We start from the raw sequence: 19,665 nt of genomic DNA on the forward strand, positions 1-19,665 counted from the left end.
TGGTGCCCTGCATCTCTGATGGTCAAGCATAGAACCTTGCAGAGTAAATGCAAACATCTTTTGAAGAATTTGTTTTCTCTGAACCAGTATGTATTGTGTGAATCAACAACAGTCAGGTGACTTTGTATTGACTATCTAGGTGTTGTCTGCCTCAGCAGTCATGCTTATTCTAAGATATACTAGTTTTATTTCTAAAAGCTACCTTGCCTTAATTACTAATTTGGGAATAGCCCTTGTTAACTACAATCAAAACTCAGTCATCCAAGCACTAGTTAAGTCACACTCTTTACTTCTAGGTCCCATACAGTCCCTACATTTAGACCATGGTTATACTAAATTTCTGAACTTTATAAGGAGCAAATTTTAGGGTTTCCTCAAGATGGAACGGTCTCCTCACAAACTGCAGTCATCATTGGAAGGAACCACCAATTCTGTGATCCTGAGCTTAGGCACTGCATGAGTGAAGCTCCAGCAGCAGCAGAGCTCCTAAATTGTAACTGGGGAAGCTGAACAGTAAACTTTGAGCTCTGTGCTCAGAATAGGAGGACACTGATAAGAGATTTCATAGTTCAGTAACATGGTCCCCTCTGACTGTCAGAATTATGTGGCTTGCTCTGCAGGTCTTGAGCTTCCCCAGGGATCATCAGATAACTAGACCTGTGCCTCATTTGGCTCTAAAGTGGCAAATGACTTTCACATTACAATCTCATTTCCATTTGTTGCTGTTCCAGGTGCTAAATGAATTATTTTGATATCACTATTAAACTAATAATGTATATTAGTTTCTAGAATACAGCATTTAAGATGCTGTCTCCTTGAGTTCTTTGGAATGAAACACATGCTGCAAATTAATACCAACAGAAACATTAACAGAGGTGTCTCTTGCAAATCAAGGGAAGCAGTTTTTCTGTTCTCTTCAGCACAGGTGGGTCCTCACCTGGCATACTGTGTCCAGTTTTGGACCTTACACTTTAAGAAAGATGTGAACAGATTGGAAAGAGTCTAACGGAAAAAATAATTAGAGACCTGCGAAGTGTAACTTAAGAGGAAAGGCTGAAAGAACGAGAATTGTTTAGTCTGGAGAAGAGAAGATTGAGTGGGGATTCAGTGGCAGTCTTCAAGTACCTGATTAGTGATTACAAAGAGGTTGGAGATAGACTTTTTCTCTGTGACCATAAAGGACAGTTAGGGGAAGGAGCAATGGCCTCAAGCTGCAGCAGATGAAATTTGGGTTGGAACTTAGGAAGAATTTCTTGACTGTAAGGGTGGTCAAGCACTGGAACAGGCTTCCAAGAGAAGTTGTGGAATTTCCATCCCTGGAAATTTTGAACAGCTGTTTAGATAGATGCTTGACTCAGATGGTTTAGTCAAGGATGATCCTGCCTTGAGGAGGTGGCTGAATAGACTGATCCCATTTGGGTCCTTCCAGCCCTGCTTTCCTATAATCCTAAGAAATAGCAAGGACCTCATGTTAGTATCAAGTTTTTCACTTGGCAAGCCTGTAGATATTTATTCCAAACACCTACGAGCCAACACTTTGCTAGTGAGTGAACAAACAAATGAATTATACCTTCTGCACCTTTAATAATGTGTAGTCAGTCCTGTCTCCAATGTAGAAGAAGGGTGCTGAACCTCCAGCCTTCAGGCCAGATATGGCCCACAGAGCCATCTCTGGACTGTGAGGCTTCCCATGGGTTGGAAATTTGGCAGCAGGGAAGTGGTGGCAATTAATACAGCCACCACTCCCCTGCTGCCAAATCCCAAACCCTGAGTCGTGTGTAGTGGGTCAAGCCCCCTTCACCTCTCCCTTTCCCCCTCTGCAGAGCCACGCTGAGGCTGCCTTAAGCCCCCTTTCCTCCTACGGGGCTAGGTTGGGGCCAGGCTGGATGGGGTCATACTGTGACTACCCAGGTGTCAGATTGAGAACACAGAGTAGCTCCAGCCTACAGATTAACAGGGCACTGCCTATCTGGCCCGCTAGCCAAAAACGTTGAGTACCACTGTTCTAGAAGTCGTTCTTTTTCTAATGTTTTATTCCCCTTTTGCATTTTGATAACCTTTTGCCTATGATAAATTTAGTTTGTTACTGAGTTTAAAGAATTTTTTTTAATGTGTTCAGGTCAAAGACACAACTTACGTATTAGTGTGGAATCACTTCCACTAGTGAGTTCTGGACTGCATATCTGTTAGTCACACCAGAACAGTCACATCTGGGATAATATACTTATTTGAGGGATAAAAGGGGAGGCAGTGATTTGTCTAAATTCAAACAAAATTTTCTAACAGCTTTCTATCAGTTTGGCTTAAGCAAATGATGATTTGACCCCATTGGGAGGCTCCCTGAGATGTCTTCTTGTTTACAGATGGCTAGTGAATTGGGAGTAGTGGCTTCTGTCGTATTATTCCTACAACCCTCGGTATCTTTCCAGATTTGTACCACATGCCTCTTCTTCCACTGTTGTTTGGTTGTCTGGTACCTCCTATATTTGTCAGATATGATAAACTGGGTCCACAGAAAATGTGGTTTTCTGATCCTGAAAAGGACTGTGGAACATACCTTCGTTTACCTGTGGCCGAGATAACACCCAAATTGTTTTATATCAGTTATATTCAATTATATCCAATTTTCTTGCCAACTTTCAGCTTCTCACCCCATCTGCCCATCACTTAATTTCTGCAGGACTAGAACTCTATGGGCAGAGAATGAGGCAGCATCATGGAGAGGCTTAAAGTGAGGGAGAAGGTAGAGAGCTACAGGAGAGCACAGCTTCCATCCTGGCACTCCTAGCAAGTGTGAAGCTCTGTTTTTTTTATGAGTTCTAGGTGACTCAAGCCATCCTTGCTAGGCTTTATCTACTCCTCCCAAATGGTGTTACTACCTGTTCCCTGCACTCCCAACTTAAAACGAGGACATCTTGTTGATTTAGTTGCATTTTACCAAGTATTTCAGTGAAGCTTTGTCACATAAGCTGTGAGAGCCTTGCTACACCACTTAGATCTGATATCTCTCTCTCTCTCTCTCATACCATTTAATAACCAAATGGCAGATTTTAGCCATATATAAGCATCGTGGGCCAAATCATCGACTATTGTAAATCAGCACTGCCCCATTTAAGCCACTGGAGCGATGCCAGTTTGCACCTGGTGGGAATCTGGCTCCATATTTTTTTTCAGCTTCTGCTGTTTGACATTTTTATGACTTAAAAGAATAGGCCCATATGATATGGTAATGAATACCCTGTGCTTCAAGGGGGGTGGGGATTACAGACATAAACATAACTGTTGTTTGAACAGTCGTCTTTTTGAAGGTGATGGATTTATACGAAAACATAGGTGTCTGAAAGGTAACATGCGCTACTCTGGCAGCAGAATTGTATTGTTACACTGCCCTAAAGCAGAAATTTTTATAAGGAACTGTAGCTTGTTGTGGTTTCCAAAGAAGCAAGCTCCATGGCAAAAAATTGAGGATTCTCTGGCAACTTCAGAAAAGGCCAACCTATGCTGTTGCATCGATCTATAGAGACCTGAGTGAGGCTTGGTAGAACCTGATATTTTACTATTATTATTTTGAGAGCTAAAATTGATCTTTATTTTAAAGCATTTATTTTGATTTTTATTAATTTAAATTTTCCAGATTGCGCAAAATTAGGGCAGACAGTTTAGTAATATAAAAAAATAAATATCCATAAATGGATAAAGTATACCTTTATACAAGCAGAAAGTATCTATCCTCATCCATAAAGCAGTACGTCCTGGAATTCAAAACAGCACCACAGAGCCCTATGGGAGCTTGACACACACATGCACACGTGCGTACACACACTACTACAGGAGCTGGGGGCTGTGCCAGTAAGGCTGCGCTGGGAAGCAGGGTTGGAGGGGCAGGGCAGGTAGCAGCCTAGAAGGCAAGTGCCTGCCCAGGTCCTAGCCTGAGTAGGGGCCAAACTCCCATAGAGCCTGGCCCAGCCTCAGAAGGAGTTCAGCCCTTGCCCTTGCTGGGACCTGGACAGTATGAGCTAGGTGCCAGTGGTACTGGGCTCCCAGGACCCCAGCTCCTACAACACAGCCTTACTTGCATGACCCCCAGCTCCTGCAGCGGCTGCTCTGATTGAGTGAGAGAGTGAGTGAGTGAGTGTACATACACCACATCCCCCCTGCCCTGGATTTCCTTACCTCCATCCCATATTATTTTTTATGTATCCTTTATGTAAATTTCAGTGATTACTGATGGAAATATTTTTCCATCTATATTTGAGTATCAGGTGAAATTGATGTTTATTGATGTTTGTCAATAAAAATTGAATCCTGCCAAGTCTAGATATGGGACAGGTCACATCTCTGAAGAGCTATGTTTTCAGTTACTCACTGACTTCAGCAGGTGTTGGTCCATTGGTTCATATTTTTAAAATTATCTATGAGGGATGGGAATTTTTTTTTTTTTTTTTTTTTATGGAAACAGCTTCTGTAGTCCAGGCCAGAAGCAAAGGGTAAATTCTGTGGCAAATTTGGCAGCTTCATGGTCTTGCTGATAGCCAGTACAGATGGCCAATATTCACGACCATACCTAGATTGAAGGTACCTGAAAAAAACAAGATGAAATAGTGCACTGTTGATACAAGTTTCAGTATGGACCAGTGTTTACATACTGTGTAACACTATTTCCAAAGGTGTAATACAGAAGGAAGTCTTACAAAATGACTACATTTATTAACGTTTTTTTTTCTTTCTTCCCCATCTCCAGGGAAAATCTCAATCAATGGGAGAAAGTGACACGAGGAGAGGAAGCTTTTATATGGATTCCTTCCCAGTCACTCGCCCCTGAAACCTCGGATTCACTTCCTGTGAAGATTGATGACTAAACATCAGTGACAGAGTGCTTTCACCCTAAAAGCATCTCTTTATTTGTTGGGGTTTTTTTATTTGAAGGAAAAAAAAACCCGCAGATGCTAACTAGGAAGCAAACCTGCCTAGGAGGTGATACCCAAGCAGTTATCTCAGCTAGGTGACCGTATGCCAGTCTCCTGACTTACAGCAGTGGTGACACATTATGAACAGAGAAGATTAACGACTCACTTGTTCTGGAATCGGCTAGCAGAGCAAGATTATGACTTGTGAATATAAGAGACTGGCCTTTTCTAATGGGCTATGTTCCTGAGGCCTTAATTTAAAACTGAAGGGGGGGGAATCTTAGGGGGTACTTTTAAAATGTATCTTTCTAGTAAGGGTTTCAATGGTACTTTTATTATACTGTACTGTGGCTGGCTTTAACACCAGTGTCACTTGGGAGTTCTTGGCTATACATAGAACATTTTACACATTGCTATTGTGAATGTTTATGTGTGATCTACTTGTAATCAGTTTGAACTCTAGCCAAAAACCTTGGGACTGTAACTATTATTGAGGATACAGTCTTTTTTTTTTCTTTGCTGTAGAAAAAAAGAAAATCCAGGATAAAGGCTCCAAATATTCTCTTATTAGGCATCACAGAGCAATGGTTTTATCATATGCAAGTTTAATATTAAAAGAACTAACTATATGTTATGGTTCTTTGTAATGACTTACGAAGACAGAGAGTTTCTCCATTTAAACAATGGAAATACTGGATCCAGTCCAATCAAGATGGATGCAGGCATAATTTCAGACTGGACCTTTTTGTCAAAAATAATTGGCCTAAGTTTAAACAAAGCAGTGAAGTTTTGCCTGCCTAATTTATTAGTATGACAAGTGGCCGTACTTGTTTTTTTTTTCTTGGTGATTGGTAGTTTACAAGGTGAGTTGTATGTTAGAAGGTATTAGAGAGACATTTCCAAAGGTACATTTTCTTCTGGAAACCAGAGCATTGTCAGAAGAGCCAAGTCTGCCAGAAGTGGCTGTGGTACCACCACTATAAATCAAAAGTGTTTTGTACTGATTAGCTTTTGTGTTGCATGCTAGTATTGTATGTTTCTTACTACCATTTAAAAAAAAAGTTTAGGAAACCTTTACCTCACCCTTCCTCCCCCCACCCCATTCATCGTTTTCAGGTTCAGATTTAGAACTACTAAGCTGATTTGGAAAACATGAAGCTAAATATACCATGGACAACAGCATGTGCTGATTCAGGGCTCTGATTCTGCAAACTATATGCATGCTCTTCACTTTAAGTATGTAGGGCTAACTGTTTACAGGATCAGGCTTTTAAGACAGCGCATTCCTTTGGATATTAGTGAAGTTGTAATACACGGCATTTCTCCTTTGCTGGCTTAAAAATAAAAGCTGAACCTAGACCTAGCTAACTTTACTACACCCCATCAGTGGGAAACAGTGCATTTCTTTGGTTTGTATCACCCTGGCTACAGTATAGTACAGAACTTTTTACCTGCTACCAGGTGATGTCAGTCTGGTCATAGTTCTGTGATAACATTACTGTAGTATAAACACAACTAATATTATCATTGGCGATTTAAAGACTATCTGGGATCTCTTTCTCCATTCTGTTGGTTTATTGTACTGTATTAATCTGACAAGCATGCACCTTATTTGTTCTTAAATTTAAATGACTGGGTCTCTAAAGAGTTTTGCCTTCTGTTATGGTCGAGCACATGTCAGTATATGTTTATATGTCTATACCGAAGGTTAGCATAATCAAATATATATATGCCTTTGCAGTACCTAAAATATACGATGAGGGTTTAGGTTTGGGATTTCTATGGCAAGTCTTTTTGCAGAATTGAGATTTAAAACATACAGGCCGCCAAAAATGCAAGCAGTTTTAGTGCGTTGACATTACCAAATGCAAAAATGCTCTATAACTTATCAGTCAGTGCTTTTAGAAAGGAAAACAAAATATATGGGTGCAGTTTTATCAAAGTAGAACAAACAAAATCATGCTTAGTGCATCCTCTGAGTTCTCTCTCACTAGTTTTGGTTTAACAGAAAGCATTTGGAAGTACAAAACAAAGGACTTTGGAGGCGCTCCAGAGTTACTAGTTTACATGGGAGCTTTCCAAGGTGATGGTGATTTCAAGCATAATCTGGCTTGAATTCAAATCCCCAAAACTACTCAGTTGAAAATCTGGTTTAAGAGAATTTGTTATTACTACTTTTCCGTTTTCTGGCCTTATCAGTGTTGCAGAATATTCTCAGTTACACACTGTTTCTGGTGTGTAACTTAGGTGTATAAAAAGCCTTAGGCTGACTTCCAGTCGTTGATTCTCAAATCTAAACTAATTAGCATACTGTTATTTAAAATGCCTTCCCAATCAAATCACCACTCTATATTTACATGTTTATGTATAGTATTGATGCTGATACAGAATATATTTCCCCTAACAAATTTAGGATGTACAAAAAGTAGTTATTGGCATGAGGCCTTCATATGCTACTTTCCACTGATTTTTCTGAACCACTTAGAATATATTCTCATTATACAAGTTCCATTGCAGCTTGCAAACCAGTTCCCATGTTTTTGTGGTGAAAGACAATAGGAAAGGAATGAAAACTTGCAAAGGTTACATATCGTTTAGGCAACAGCAACAACATCAAGTGTCATAATAAGCCAATTTTTCAATTATTCAATGTCTCCTGTAACTTAGAGAGTTCAGAAGTAGGCACCTAAGGTTTTTGGTAGAAGTAACTTCAAAACTGAACATCCCAAAACCGAGAAGTTAGAATTGTTTGTCTGTAGTCCACACTGAGGGTTTTGCTGCTCAAAATTTTTGATCTGCCTTCTTAAATAGAGAAGTTAAACATTTGACACACCTTTTGTTATCCCTCAAAAATGTAATCACACAAAATGAATGAGAATATCTAAAAATCTTTCTTTCTAGAAGTTTCTACTACATGTACTTTTGCTCACAAATCAGCATTGTTTTCGTTAAAGTTCTAATGACCTTCTCCTTCCTAAACCCAGCCACAGAAAAGGGACTATTTGAAGCCATGTTTTAAACAGTGTTTCTTTTCTGAAGGTATAAAAAACTAAGATGGGAAGGGTGCATATTCAGCAATATGCATCTTGATGCATCTTGAAATACTATCTGAAATGTACAGGATGAATAAGGAAAACGTATACAGTCCTTGAATACTGGACTGCACAGGCTGATATTAAACATGGTAGTTTATCTGATTCGTTGTACATCCTATGAAAACTTTGATGGAAACTCAGTTGCTTGTGTAATTAAACTAAACTTTTCTTTAGAGAGTTTAATATTCTTCTGTAATGATTCACTACGGTGCAATCACACTTTAAATAGATAGTAGTTTCTCAGAATGATTATATTAGAATAAATGATGGGTTTGTCTAGTGAAGCATATATACTAAAATATAGATATGAGGAGGCATGTGGCATAACACGTTTGCATATGGCACAGTAGTAATAGGATATTTTGCTGTGTTTGAAACATAAAAGTAGAACAGTTGGTGTTATCCACCAGTCTGCTTATCACTTTGTTCAGTCCACTTAGTATTAACATTGTAAGAAAAAGTTGTTAGCTGCTGAAACTGTTATGACCCTCTGGAAGAAATGCATTTGCCTAAAAACACTGTGATCTAGTTGTCATTCTGTGAAATGGTACAGGATACTTATTCTGAGGACAGGAGATGACTTCCTACACATTGCTATAAGAATAGTCCTGTTCAGATTTTAGGTAATACATCCTACTGTAGCAAAGGCACTCGTCAATTTTGTTTCGGTTTTTTTTTCTCTCTGTTTGCTGACCAAAAACTGTGCTCGATTGTAATACGGGTGTATGCTCTATAAAAAAAAAAAAAAAAAAAAAAGAAAAGAAAAGGAAAAAAAAAAATCAAAAAATGAGTAATAAACCGGTTTGTAGAGTAGATCAAACTGATTTGTAGAGTAGATTCATATATATTAAAAATTCAGGTTGGGCAGTTCTGTGAAGAAGAAAGAACTTCAAGGTAACAACGTTTAAACTTACAACATCTAGTAAACTGAAAATGTTGATTTTATATATATATATGACACACAAAAATATCTTCTTTGTAAAAAAAAATATGCAAGTGCAATAATTTAAAGAGGTCTTAACTTTGCATTTATAAATTATAAATACTGTACATGGTGTGTAATTTTTTCATGTATTCATTTGCAGTCTTTGTATTTAAAAAAAAAAAAACCAAACCTGAACCTTTACTATTACATTTGTAAAATAGAGCAGTAATCATTTATTATTATATAGTTAAGTTGTAAATAAATTCATAAACCAAACAGCCAGTACATATGCCTATATGGGTGTCCTATTGTGAAACCTGTTTCTGCTTTAAGTGCTGGCTTTAGCACAGCAAGGCAACATCTGTGGATATGTAATTATACATATAAATATATGTATGATACATAAAATATATTTAGAATTGTTCATAATTTTAATGGATATATACACATACACTTTGGTGTGAATATTAATACAGAGTTTTTTTTAATATTATTTTTCATGTTCATTTTTTGCTGTTACTTGGTGCAAGGGAGAGGGATGAAGTGTTTTTGCTGGGATATGCATGGTGGGGTGTGTTGGTACACCCAAAAAAATGCAAGGAAAAATTGGATCAAAAGATAATGAAATTCATGAAAAAGGTTATGTTTAATTCACTGGATGTTTAATACAGATGGCAACTTTATCAATTAAGTTGGTTTTTCCAAACACTTTTTGTTGCTTTGTGGCGTTTTTTCTGCAAGAACAACAAAAAGAATGATACTGCATGTTAATACTTAAACACTTACTTAATACTTAAACCGCATTCTCTCCTGTTATATATTGTCATAACTGTGATGACTTCTCTGCCATTTTTTGTCAGCTAGGATCTGACCGGCCCTTTTCAGTTTGATTTCAATAAGTACATCTGCAGAATTTGTATTTCCAAAATTCTGGAATTACACTTTAGTTCTTGAAAAGATTTCTGGACTCTTTTCCATGGTCAACGGTGATGAAGAGGGAGTGGTACAACATAAAATTACAAATTGAAATTTTTTTTTTTTTATGTAGAGGCTTTGACAAAACTTATTCATGTGTCTCAAACCCTGTATTTCATGCCCTCCCCTCCACAAGTTTACCTACATTTGAAGAGAAATTTGACAGAGCTGGAAGCTTCACCAGATCACACAAAATACGACTGGATGCCCTTGTGTTTTAAAACAGACATTGTGAATTCACACAATAACATTCCTGTATTTACTCAAATCCAAGACAAGTTCCCTCCCCCCAGCTCCCCTCCATTCAACATGGGGGTGGAAAAGCCCCTCATCTTGGATTTGAATATAAGGTGAGAGTGGAGAGAGAGGGGCAGGCAGCTGCGGCAGATCAAACCCTGGCTCTGGCCCTGACCTGGGCTCAGAGTTGGAGTCACAACCACTGTCACCTCTTCCACCTTCCCCTAGCAGCCTCTGTCCCTAAAGTTCAGTCAAGGAATGTGCTTGGTATCTTACAGCCACGTAAATAATGTGTGACCCCCTGCTTTAAAGCATCCTGCTCGTGAGTTTAAAATTACATAGTATTTGCATCTGTAGAGGGGCAGGGTGAGAGGAGTATTTCAATATAGCATGATTTTCATGCTGTTGTCAAAATAACAGGACAGGACATTGAATAGCTGCTATTGAAAATGAATATTTACCCATAGGAACTGATATTTGCTGTTTTATGTTCAAGTAAATTGTGTAACTTGAGGTATTTCACAGTGGGTAACTAAGGTTGGGTAAGTAATCCACAGAAATCCATTTCCTAGCTTGAAGTAAAAACAGCTAAAACAAATGCATGCATTATTTCCTAATGCTACTTTTCCATGTAAGCAATAGCTATAGTTGCTACAAGCATGTCATGTGACTGTGTGGGAGAGAAGGTGATCTGCACAGCCATGAATGGAACAGGGAGGGTCAGCATTGCAGCATTGATTTTTCTTACACACACACACACACACACACCCTTTATATATCTTTTATATACATAAAAGATTTGGCCCAATGCTATGAAAAAGCATATGAATCCCTCTTACCAAATGTATGAGCAGATCTAGGATTTTGAAAGGGGGTGCAGATGCTGTGGTGCTTCACCACAAATACAACACAACACATTTTACTCCAGTTAAAAAGAAACTAGAAGTTTTACTAATATGCTAGGAGCCTACGGCTGTATTATGCAGTTTAAGATTGAAGGAAAAACAAATATAACTTTATTGGACTATACATTAATGTGCTGTATCATATGTTTTAAACACCACAGCACACTAGACAAAAAGTAATCAAAAGATGTTGTTTCATTAGTCTTGTAGTCATTGGGATTAAATGTACATCTCTTCAGATTCATAAAACGAAACCCAGCCTTTATGGGTGTGTCCAGATGACCATGAAAGTTCCTCTTGCAGACCATGCATCTCTATGGTGCCCCTTGTGTTACACAAATTGCTAATTGCTCAAATCACGAGCAAGACCTTATAAAGGAGAATAAGGCAAAATGCTGTACTTATTGATTAAATGAAGCAGATACATAAGCTTGGACACACCACGCCAACAAGCAGACGTAAACAAGCATACAGACAGACAGACAGACAGACAGACACAGACATACAGACAAAACCACTCCTGTAAGATGTTATAGTTACCAAGAGATGTTGCTCAATATTAGCACTGGGTGGCAGGGTTCAGGCTTATTGAGGATATGAGCAGGGGTATACATGCTCCATGAGGTTGCAGAGAGTGGCTTCCCCATCTTGGCTTGTCTGCATCTCACTTTTATAGGGATTTTAAGTCTTTGTTTTAGCACTTTGGGTATTTTCTATACCCAGCTTCTGTTGTTGCAGTTATTGCTCATTGCAGGGCAAGCAGGAGTAGCGCAAGGCTGTGACCCAGGAGCTGTCCCTGGAAGTAGAGACTGGGAGTGGGGGGGAGCTGTAGATGTGGCGGGGGGTTGGCAGATGGTCAGGAAGTATGGGTACCCTGCAGGGCCTACAGCTCCCCCCCCGCAGGGCCCACAACTCACCCCTGCAGTGCCTGTGGAGCACTCGGGGCCTGCTGCGGCCAGAGCCCCCAGCAGCGCAGCACATCCCTGATCACCTCGGAGCCAGAGCTGTCTGTGCAACTTGGTGCGGGTGCAGCCCAGCAGGGGACGAGCAGCTTCAGGCAGCCCCAGGGCTGTGACCTGGGGCCCAGCCCGGCTTACAAGGGCTACGCATTGTGCCAAGCCAGTTCCTGCCTCCATAAAACAGGCTCGGCCTGTCAGTGCATAAGGCCTGTGGAGGGAGGACCCAGCTCAGCGCATTGTGCGGTCCCTGTGAGCAGGGCTGGGCCAGGCCATGGGTGACAGTCCAAGTGGCCCAGGGCTGCCTGAAGCTGCATGGCCCTGTGCCAAACCGGGCCACACCTATGCTGAGCAGCACAGGCAGTGCTGGCTCGGAGGCAGTCGGGGATGTACTGTGCCGCTGGAGATTCTGGCCGCAGCCGATCCTGAGCACCCCATGACTATTGCTGCTATGGGGTGAGTTGTGGGCCCTGTGAGGGAAGGGCTGTTGCCCTGCAGGGCAGGGGCGTGTGAGGGCCCTGTGGGGGCACGTGTGTCATGCAGGGGCAGCTGTGGGTCCTGCAAGGGGGTCAGTTCAAGTGTTGTGTGGGGAGGCTGCTCCTTGGGGGGGCAGGGACCCACACCTGCTGACTAGCACCCTTCACAGCCTCCCCACATCCACAGTCCCCCCACAATCCACCCACATCCCCAAGCCACCCCCACAAAACTCTCACCCACATACCCAGCCACAACTCCCCCACAAGCCCCATACCTCTCCAAACCTCACAAACCCTGCATCTATCCACAAACTCCCCCAACTGCCCCCCGAAATGGCTCTACACTTGTAATATCAATAAAATATTGCCCAACTGGCCTCTCTATATATACTGTTGTTTCATTTTAATAGCGGAAGAACACTATTTTGGGTATTTTAATGAGAGATGTGGGTTTCTTATCAGAGTACTTGCAATTCATAAACAGGGAATGTCAGGATCTCTGCTGGTGAGACAACTGGTGAGATCCATGCGAAGGAGCCTGCCCAGGGCCAGCCCTGGGGGCCCATGGAAGGCAGATGAGGTGGCTCACCTCTTGGCCATATGAGGGCAAGGGGAAATGCTTTAACAGTTCGAAGCGGACCACCACAAGAAGCACATCTTGAGTCTTCAAAAAGTGCAGATGCTGGCCCCAGGCTCTAGCTGGCCCTGGCTGCAGATCCAGGTGGAGCTGGGCAGGGTTATTTTGGCCCAAGTGGTACAACTTTCCCTATGCCAAAGTGCATGCCCGGGCACATGCGCTAAGGCAACAATTCCCAACTCCAGTTTCTGCCACTCCTATTTGAGCTGCTGCAAAAGCACGTGCTTGCGTGTATGGACGCACCCTATGAACATCTTGACAGTGCATCCAGTGCTTCACTGAAAGTTAATGTCATGCTTGAGTTAATGTTCACATGAGTTAACATTTCCACATCTGGACTAATGTGTTTAGCTGGCATTAACAACAGTCTACAAGGCTGTGGGCTCCCAGAACCACTCTAATTAAATAGCCTGGAGCATTACGTGCATCAGTGTCCCCATCCTGCCCCCACTGCCATTTATCAGCGTGGGGACATTGATACATGTGATGCTGGAGTCTGCTGGAGTGCAGTAATTACTATGCTCCAGCAGATTCAGTTAATTGAGTCTGCTGTAACATACATGTATTGACTATGTTACCAGGAATGGCTAACAGACTGCAGAATTGCAGAGGGAAGGATAGCTTCATTAGTGGAACATTAAGATGATTAACACCTGTGGAATGAAGAGTTTAGAAGGAATCAGGTAGATTATGAGGAGCCATGAAGCGAACAGATTCCCTCAGTGAGTGCCTGAATCAAAATCCTGCTGCATCTCATAGGCAATTGATTTTAAGCTTTGAGTGGAGCAGGAATCAAAAGGAAAAGATACAACTGCATCTTCCTTCCCACCACACCTGGATTTGCCCTTGGCAAAATGTATTCCTTCAGTTTTTCTCTAATTTTGTCAAAGCAAAGAAGTGCAGCAGTTTCCTGGACCCTCCTTTTTCCTTTTCTCAAATATGGACACTATTGTTTGCCCTTTTCCAATCATCCAGGACATCTCCTCATCACCATGAGTTTTCAAAGATGATGGCCAGTGGCTCTGCAATCTCATCAGCCAATCCTCTCAGCACCCCTGGGTGCATCGCATCCGACCCCACGGACTTGTATATGTCCAGCTTTTCTACGTAGTCCCTAACCTGTTGTTTTGCCACTGTTGGCTGCTCACCCCCTCCCCAAACTGTGCTGCCCAGTGCAGTAGTCTGGGAGCTGACCTTGCCTGTGAAGACTGAGGCAAAAAAGGCATTGAACACTTCAGCCTTTTCTGCATCCTCGGTCACAAGGTTGCCTCCCCCATTCAAAAAGGGACCCACACTTTCTCTGATCCTCTTCTTGCTACCGGCATACTTGTAGAAACCCTTCTTGTTACCCTTCACATCCCTTGCTAGCTGCAACTCCAATTGCACTTTGACCTTCCTGACTTCATCCCTGCATGCCTGAGCAATACTCTTATACTTCTCCCTATTTATTTGTCCAAATTTCCACTTCTTATAAGCTTCCTTTTTGTGATACAGTTTACTAAAGAGTTCTCTGCTAAGCCAAGCTGGTCTTCTGGCATGCTTGCTAATCTTTTTGTGCATTGGGATGGTTTGTTCCTGCACTCTCAGGAAGGCTTCTTTAAAGTATGGCCAGCTCTCCTGGACTCCTCTCTCCCTCAGACTGACTTCTCAGGGGAATCCTGCCCATGAGTTGTCTGAGCAAGTAGAAGTCTGCTTTTCTGAAGTCCAGGATCCTTACTTTGCTGCTCTCCACCCTTCCTTGCCTCAGGATTCTGATTCCTTTCCTCAGGATCATTCATCTCATGGTCACTGCTAAGCCAAGAACCAATGTCCTTGGTCCTTGAAAAACCAATCTGTTTTGATAGGCTTTCAACTTCATAGCAGATTAGGACCGTGAATGGATGATGAGAATCTCAGCTGTCTTATAGCACAGTGTCAAGAGAGACTCCAAACTCTTCAGTGGCCAGCACATCAATACCCTCAGCTCTCCCACAGGAAGAAAGCCTCCATCAGTGTGAAGAACAACTTAACTGCACAATGAGATGCCTGCCCTAGCTCAAACAAGCTGTTGTGCCAACACAGCACAAAGTAGTGCCAGGCAGAGGTGTAGCAGCTTGGACTCTGACACAGGTCACTTCACGCCAACTAAATAACTCTGCAGTTAGACTGCTTTCAGTTCCAGATCCAGCTGGTGTATCTCTATGAAGAGTTCCATTGTGCTGTGTAGACTCACCTTTAGCTTCAACACTTCATTAAAGTTGTTAGCTCCTTGTTTGTAGTTATTTGAGAGACCTGTTTTGGATCTAACAAATCTTATCTTTTACACCTTCAGTTAAAATATTCTGAAGAGGTTGTTTCTGATTTCTATATGGAAATGCACCCTTTCCTCTTTCTTTCTGGACATTTGGCTCCGTGTTTATTTAGGGATGATGTTTGTACACATTTCTTTTTAGGCTGGTGCTTTCCACCTACTTCTACATTGGTGGTAGGGAATAGCATTCTGAACTAATTCATTACTCTTCTGTCTAACTTGCTAAGTTTGTGGGAATAGAGCATGTGTCCCTTCATATTTTCTTGCCTGTGACATAATTGTTGCTATCTAGCAGAGAATCATGGCATGCTGTTGGTTGTTCACTCCCCAGCCAGTACTATTTTCCTCAATTCGTTTATCTCCTGTTGAGTAACAAAGGTTTATTTGAGATTTATATATCTGCTTCCAAAACCTTCTGGCTAGCTTGAAAAATGTACTGCTTTGTGGATCCTTCTCTTGAAAATTTTACTCTTCAATGCTCTGAGCTTATTGAAATTTCTGGGTAGTCTTTCAGCTGGCTTCAATGGGCTTGAGATCAGGTGACAACATATGTAACCTGGTCCATATGCAGGGAGAAATCCTGACCTCATTTAACACAATGGCAAAACTACTGACTTTTAATGAAGCTGAGATATCCCCTGTTAATATTCAGAGAGTGGAAAATTACCTGAAACCCATGTACTCTGAGAACCTATTTTGGGCTAGATTCCCACTCACTCAACCTGCATTGCCCATGGAATTGAGATTTCAAAGCCTTTTCAATTACTTTGTACACATACTGATTTAGGAAAGGTTACATCTGCTGTAAATTATGCTTCAAAATGAGGGAGTTCTCTGCTTCCTGCTCATGCAGTTGTTACTAGAAGGGAAGAATTTGGAAAGCATGTAAGCATTGGTGGTTGATTATGTGCACAACACAGCCATCTGGTGCATGGAAAAATGTAAGCGCAAAGGGAGTTCCCTCCTGTCTCATGCTGGAAGCTCGAAACCCAAGAGTGGTCATCCAGTCAAATGATAGGACATAAAGGAATGTAAGACCAGAAGAGGCCTCCATGGCCACCAAGTCCAGTCCAGTTCCTCGCATTTGCAGGCAACCTTGTACTTAAGGATTCTCTCAAATCACTACTCCCAGTTCTCATACACAACTAAAAGGCACAGCACCAGAAACACCAAGAACACCTCCTAGCATGTTCTGGGTAAAAGTAGGGGTGACAAGAGTACTGCCAACACCCTGCCAGTACAATATGCTAGTGCAATGGCAGAGTGTTAATTGGTTAACATACTCTTGGAGTAGAGTATGTTGGGAAGAGGACTATGCCATGAGCTACAGAGGAAGGCAAAACCCCTGAAATATCTGGACTTGGGTTATCCAGGTCACAGATGCCCATGTATAAAATGGGATTGTAGCATTTCCCCATCTTAAATGTGTACAGTGCATGCAGATGATTAGATACTATGCTAATAAGAACAATGTAAGTATTACAAGTAAAAGCTACTCTTTCTTCTCCTCTATTGTAAAGTGAGGCTTACAGAATTATAATCTTTTCTAAAAGTTGGTTTCTAAAAGTAGTTTCACTTTCTCCTCTTACAGGCCCCAAGGCACTGTCTGTCTGTTATGGGGAAATCAACTCCTCTATAGGAAAGGCATCTTAACTTCCTGGAGGATTCTGGTGCTCATGAGCAATGAGAACGTAGTGAGAAGGTTGAGCAGGGTGGGAAAGGGCTGGTTGGAAGTGATTTAGGAAGCTACCTCTAAATTATCGTGGTCTTTTGAATTTTTCCCAAGCTGGAGAAGGGTCAGTGGCCAGGGCTGGCAGAAAGACCTCAGTGGCTAGGGCAGTAAGACTGATTTCTGGTGATACTGGCAAGGTAAAAGTAATGCTTTTATCACATGTAATAAATCCTTTTGTTTTTTTGTCTCCTTACTGATCACCTTCTGGGTGCTTCAGGAGTGGGGGGAGGGCGTTTTAATTAGAGTGGCTCATTTGACAAGCTCTAGTTTGTGCCCCTGCTGCCTTTTTTAAGCATGGGGACACTGATAGATAAGATGTTGGAGTGTGCTGGAATGCAGTAATTACCCCACCCCATCGTTCTCTATCAACTCAAGTAATTACAGTGCATAGGAGCAGCCTTGCTGTTCATGTATAGGCACCCTTTGAAAGAGTGGTTTCTGGGCAAGGGATGTTCCAGGCTAACTCTTTCCACAGAAAGAAGGGCTTATAATTTCTTTCATAACCCAATGGGGTAGCTACCTGGGGCTGGCAGAGATTCCCTCACTGTAGCTGTAGGATCAAGAATAAGACCAGTGTAGCTAAGGCTTGCTGAGTTGAGCTATCTTAGGACATCCTTGGTCTGTTCCTTGGGGCAAGTGGCAGCACAGTGGGAAGAAACTCAGGTCTCTGAGGGTCCCTTGCAGACAGACTTGTGGCAGTCCCTTGGAAGCTCTGCCTTGGGGCTCCTCAAGGCACCTTATCCTTCCTGGGACTATTCCTTTCTCTCTACTCTGTCCATTCTGGGACTGTCCTTTCTCTACTCCTGCTCTCAAAGCCTCACTCTTTCTCTCTTCCAGGCACAGTAAACCATACATGCAACAAAACTCTTAGGGCGTGTCCACACATGCAAGCACATGCACTTGCAGCAGCTCAAATAGAAGTGGTGCAAATTTGAGCCAGGGCTTTTTGCTTCAGCACACATGCTCAGACATGCACTTTGTTGTGGAGCAAATTGTGCCACTTGGGGCAAAATAACCCTGCCTGGCTCCTCCCAGATCTTCAGCCAGGGGCAGCTAGATCCTAGGGCTGGCACCTGTGCTGTCCCCAGCAGTATAAAAAGCTACCCTGTCCTGGCCCCAGCAGTATATAAAGCAGACTTGGCAAGCAGCTCAGGCCTACTCACTCTCAGGAGCTTCTGGGGCCCAGTCAATTAGTACCTGGGAGCACTACTTGTGCCAGCTGGACTGCTGAAGCAGCCCTGAGAGTTCCCTGCACCCTCTACCCACTGCAACCGTCTGGCAGTGGGGGCTGCTGCCTGGCTGTGACCTGCTGTGCACCTGCCAGACCTGGATGGGGACTGCACAGCCCCTCTGGGCCAGCTGCCAGTGGACTGTGGTTGCAGGGTTGGCCTTTGTGTGGCACTCCGGCCATTTGTGCCCCCTGCCCAGCCATCTGGAACATCTTCTGGGTGTGGTGGCCTGCTTTGAACTGTCGAAGCATGTCCTCCTGGCCCCATTTGGCCAGGAGGTCAACCACAGCCAGAGGGGTCTGAGGTGCCAGATCTGAGCAGGCAGGGTCCTGCCACTTGCCTCCCAGCAGGAATTCTGGCATTCCCTACTGGAAAACTGAAAATCTCTGATAAAAAAAAACCGAAAGTCACTCTGTAAAATACACCTAGATCCATGTTCCTTCACAAGTAAAACAAAAGACCACTATAAAAACAGAAAGCAAGAAAGAGACAGTGATCAGTTAGACAAAGTTTTATTGATATATCTTACAGTGTTAAAGCAAGTCTTATCATAATAATAAAATGAACTGTAATACATGTTTCATGAATTCATGAATATATGTTTTGCTGCATTCCCACAGGGCGATGGCCCCCCCACAAGAGGAATGCCCCCCAACAGAGGATTCAATCCCCAAACTAGGATTTGTCCCCCCAACAGGGGTTTCAGCCCTCTCACAAGAGGTATGGCCCCCCCAATGGGGTTCAACCCCCCACACAAGGGATATGGGCCCCCAACAGGGGGTTCAGCCCCCACACAACGGGTACAGCCTCCCAATGGGGGCCAAATGGCCCCCACAGGGGATGCCACCCCCCCTGCAAGGCCCACATGCCCCACTCCAGCCCCCCAACTGTTGCCCCACTTGGTCCCATCCTCCACCAGGTCCTTCAGCCCCCACAATGGCTGCCCCACCCAGCCCCACCTCCCAACTTGCACCCCCAGGTCCCCAAAGCTACCCCACAACCACAGGCACCATCACTTAAAAAAAAAAAACCAGAAAAAAAAATGGGAAAAAAAAGCCTCTGCTTACCTTAGAAGCAGGGGTCGGGGGGTGGGACTCCAGGGCCTCCTGGCTGAGTTCCTCCAGGCAGCACAGGGCAGCGGAGGGTCAGGAGGGCTCAGGCTGGGGCTGCTGGTGCTGTCACCCTCCCCTGCACTCTGCGGGCAGGGCCCCAGGCAGCCAGATGGCAGCTCCAAGTGCCGGTAAGTGCTGGATTTTTTGTTTGTTTGTTTGTTTTTTTAAGTATGGGGTAGGGGGGCAGGG

General features: G+C 42.8%; 1 protein-coding gene across 1 annotated transcript in view; it reads left to right on the plus strand.

Annotated features, from left to right (window-relative positions):
- PDE10A (phosphodiesterase 10A) overlaps window positions 1-5,959 on the plus strand; it is a 262,401-nt gene extending 256,442 nt beyond the window's left edge. Inside the window, exon 22 of the mRNA XM_019549980.1 lies at window positions 4,742-5,959. Coding sequence (XP_019405525.1) covers window positions 4,742-4,859 — 118 coding nt within the window. The 3' untranslated portion in view covers window positions 4,860-5,959. The remainder of the gene's footprint in view (window positions 1-4,741) is intronic.
- Window positions 5,960-19,665: the final 13,706 nt, after the last annotated feature.

Source organism: Crocodylus porosus, unplaced genomic scaffold (assembly GCF_001723895.1).
Source record: "Crocodylus porosus isolate Cpor-Errol unplaced genomic scaffold, CroPor_comp1, whole genome shotgun sequence".
Taxonomy (NCBI): Eukaryota; Metazoa; Chordata; order Crocodylia; family Crocodylidae; genus Crocodylus; species Crocodylus porosus.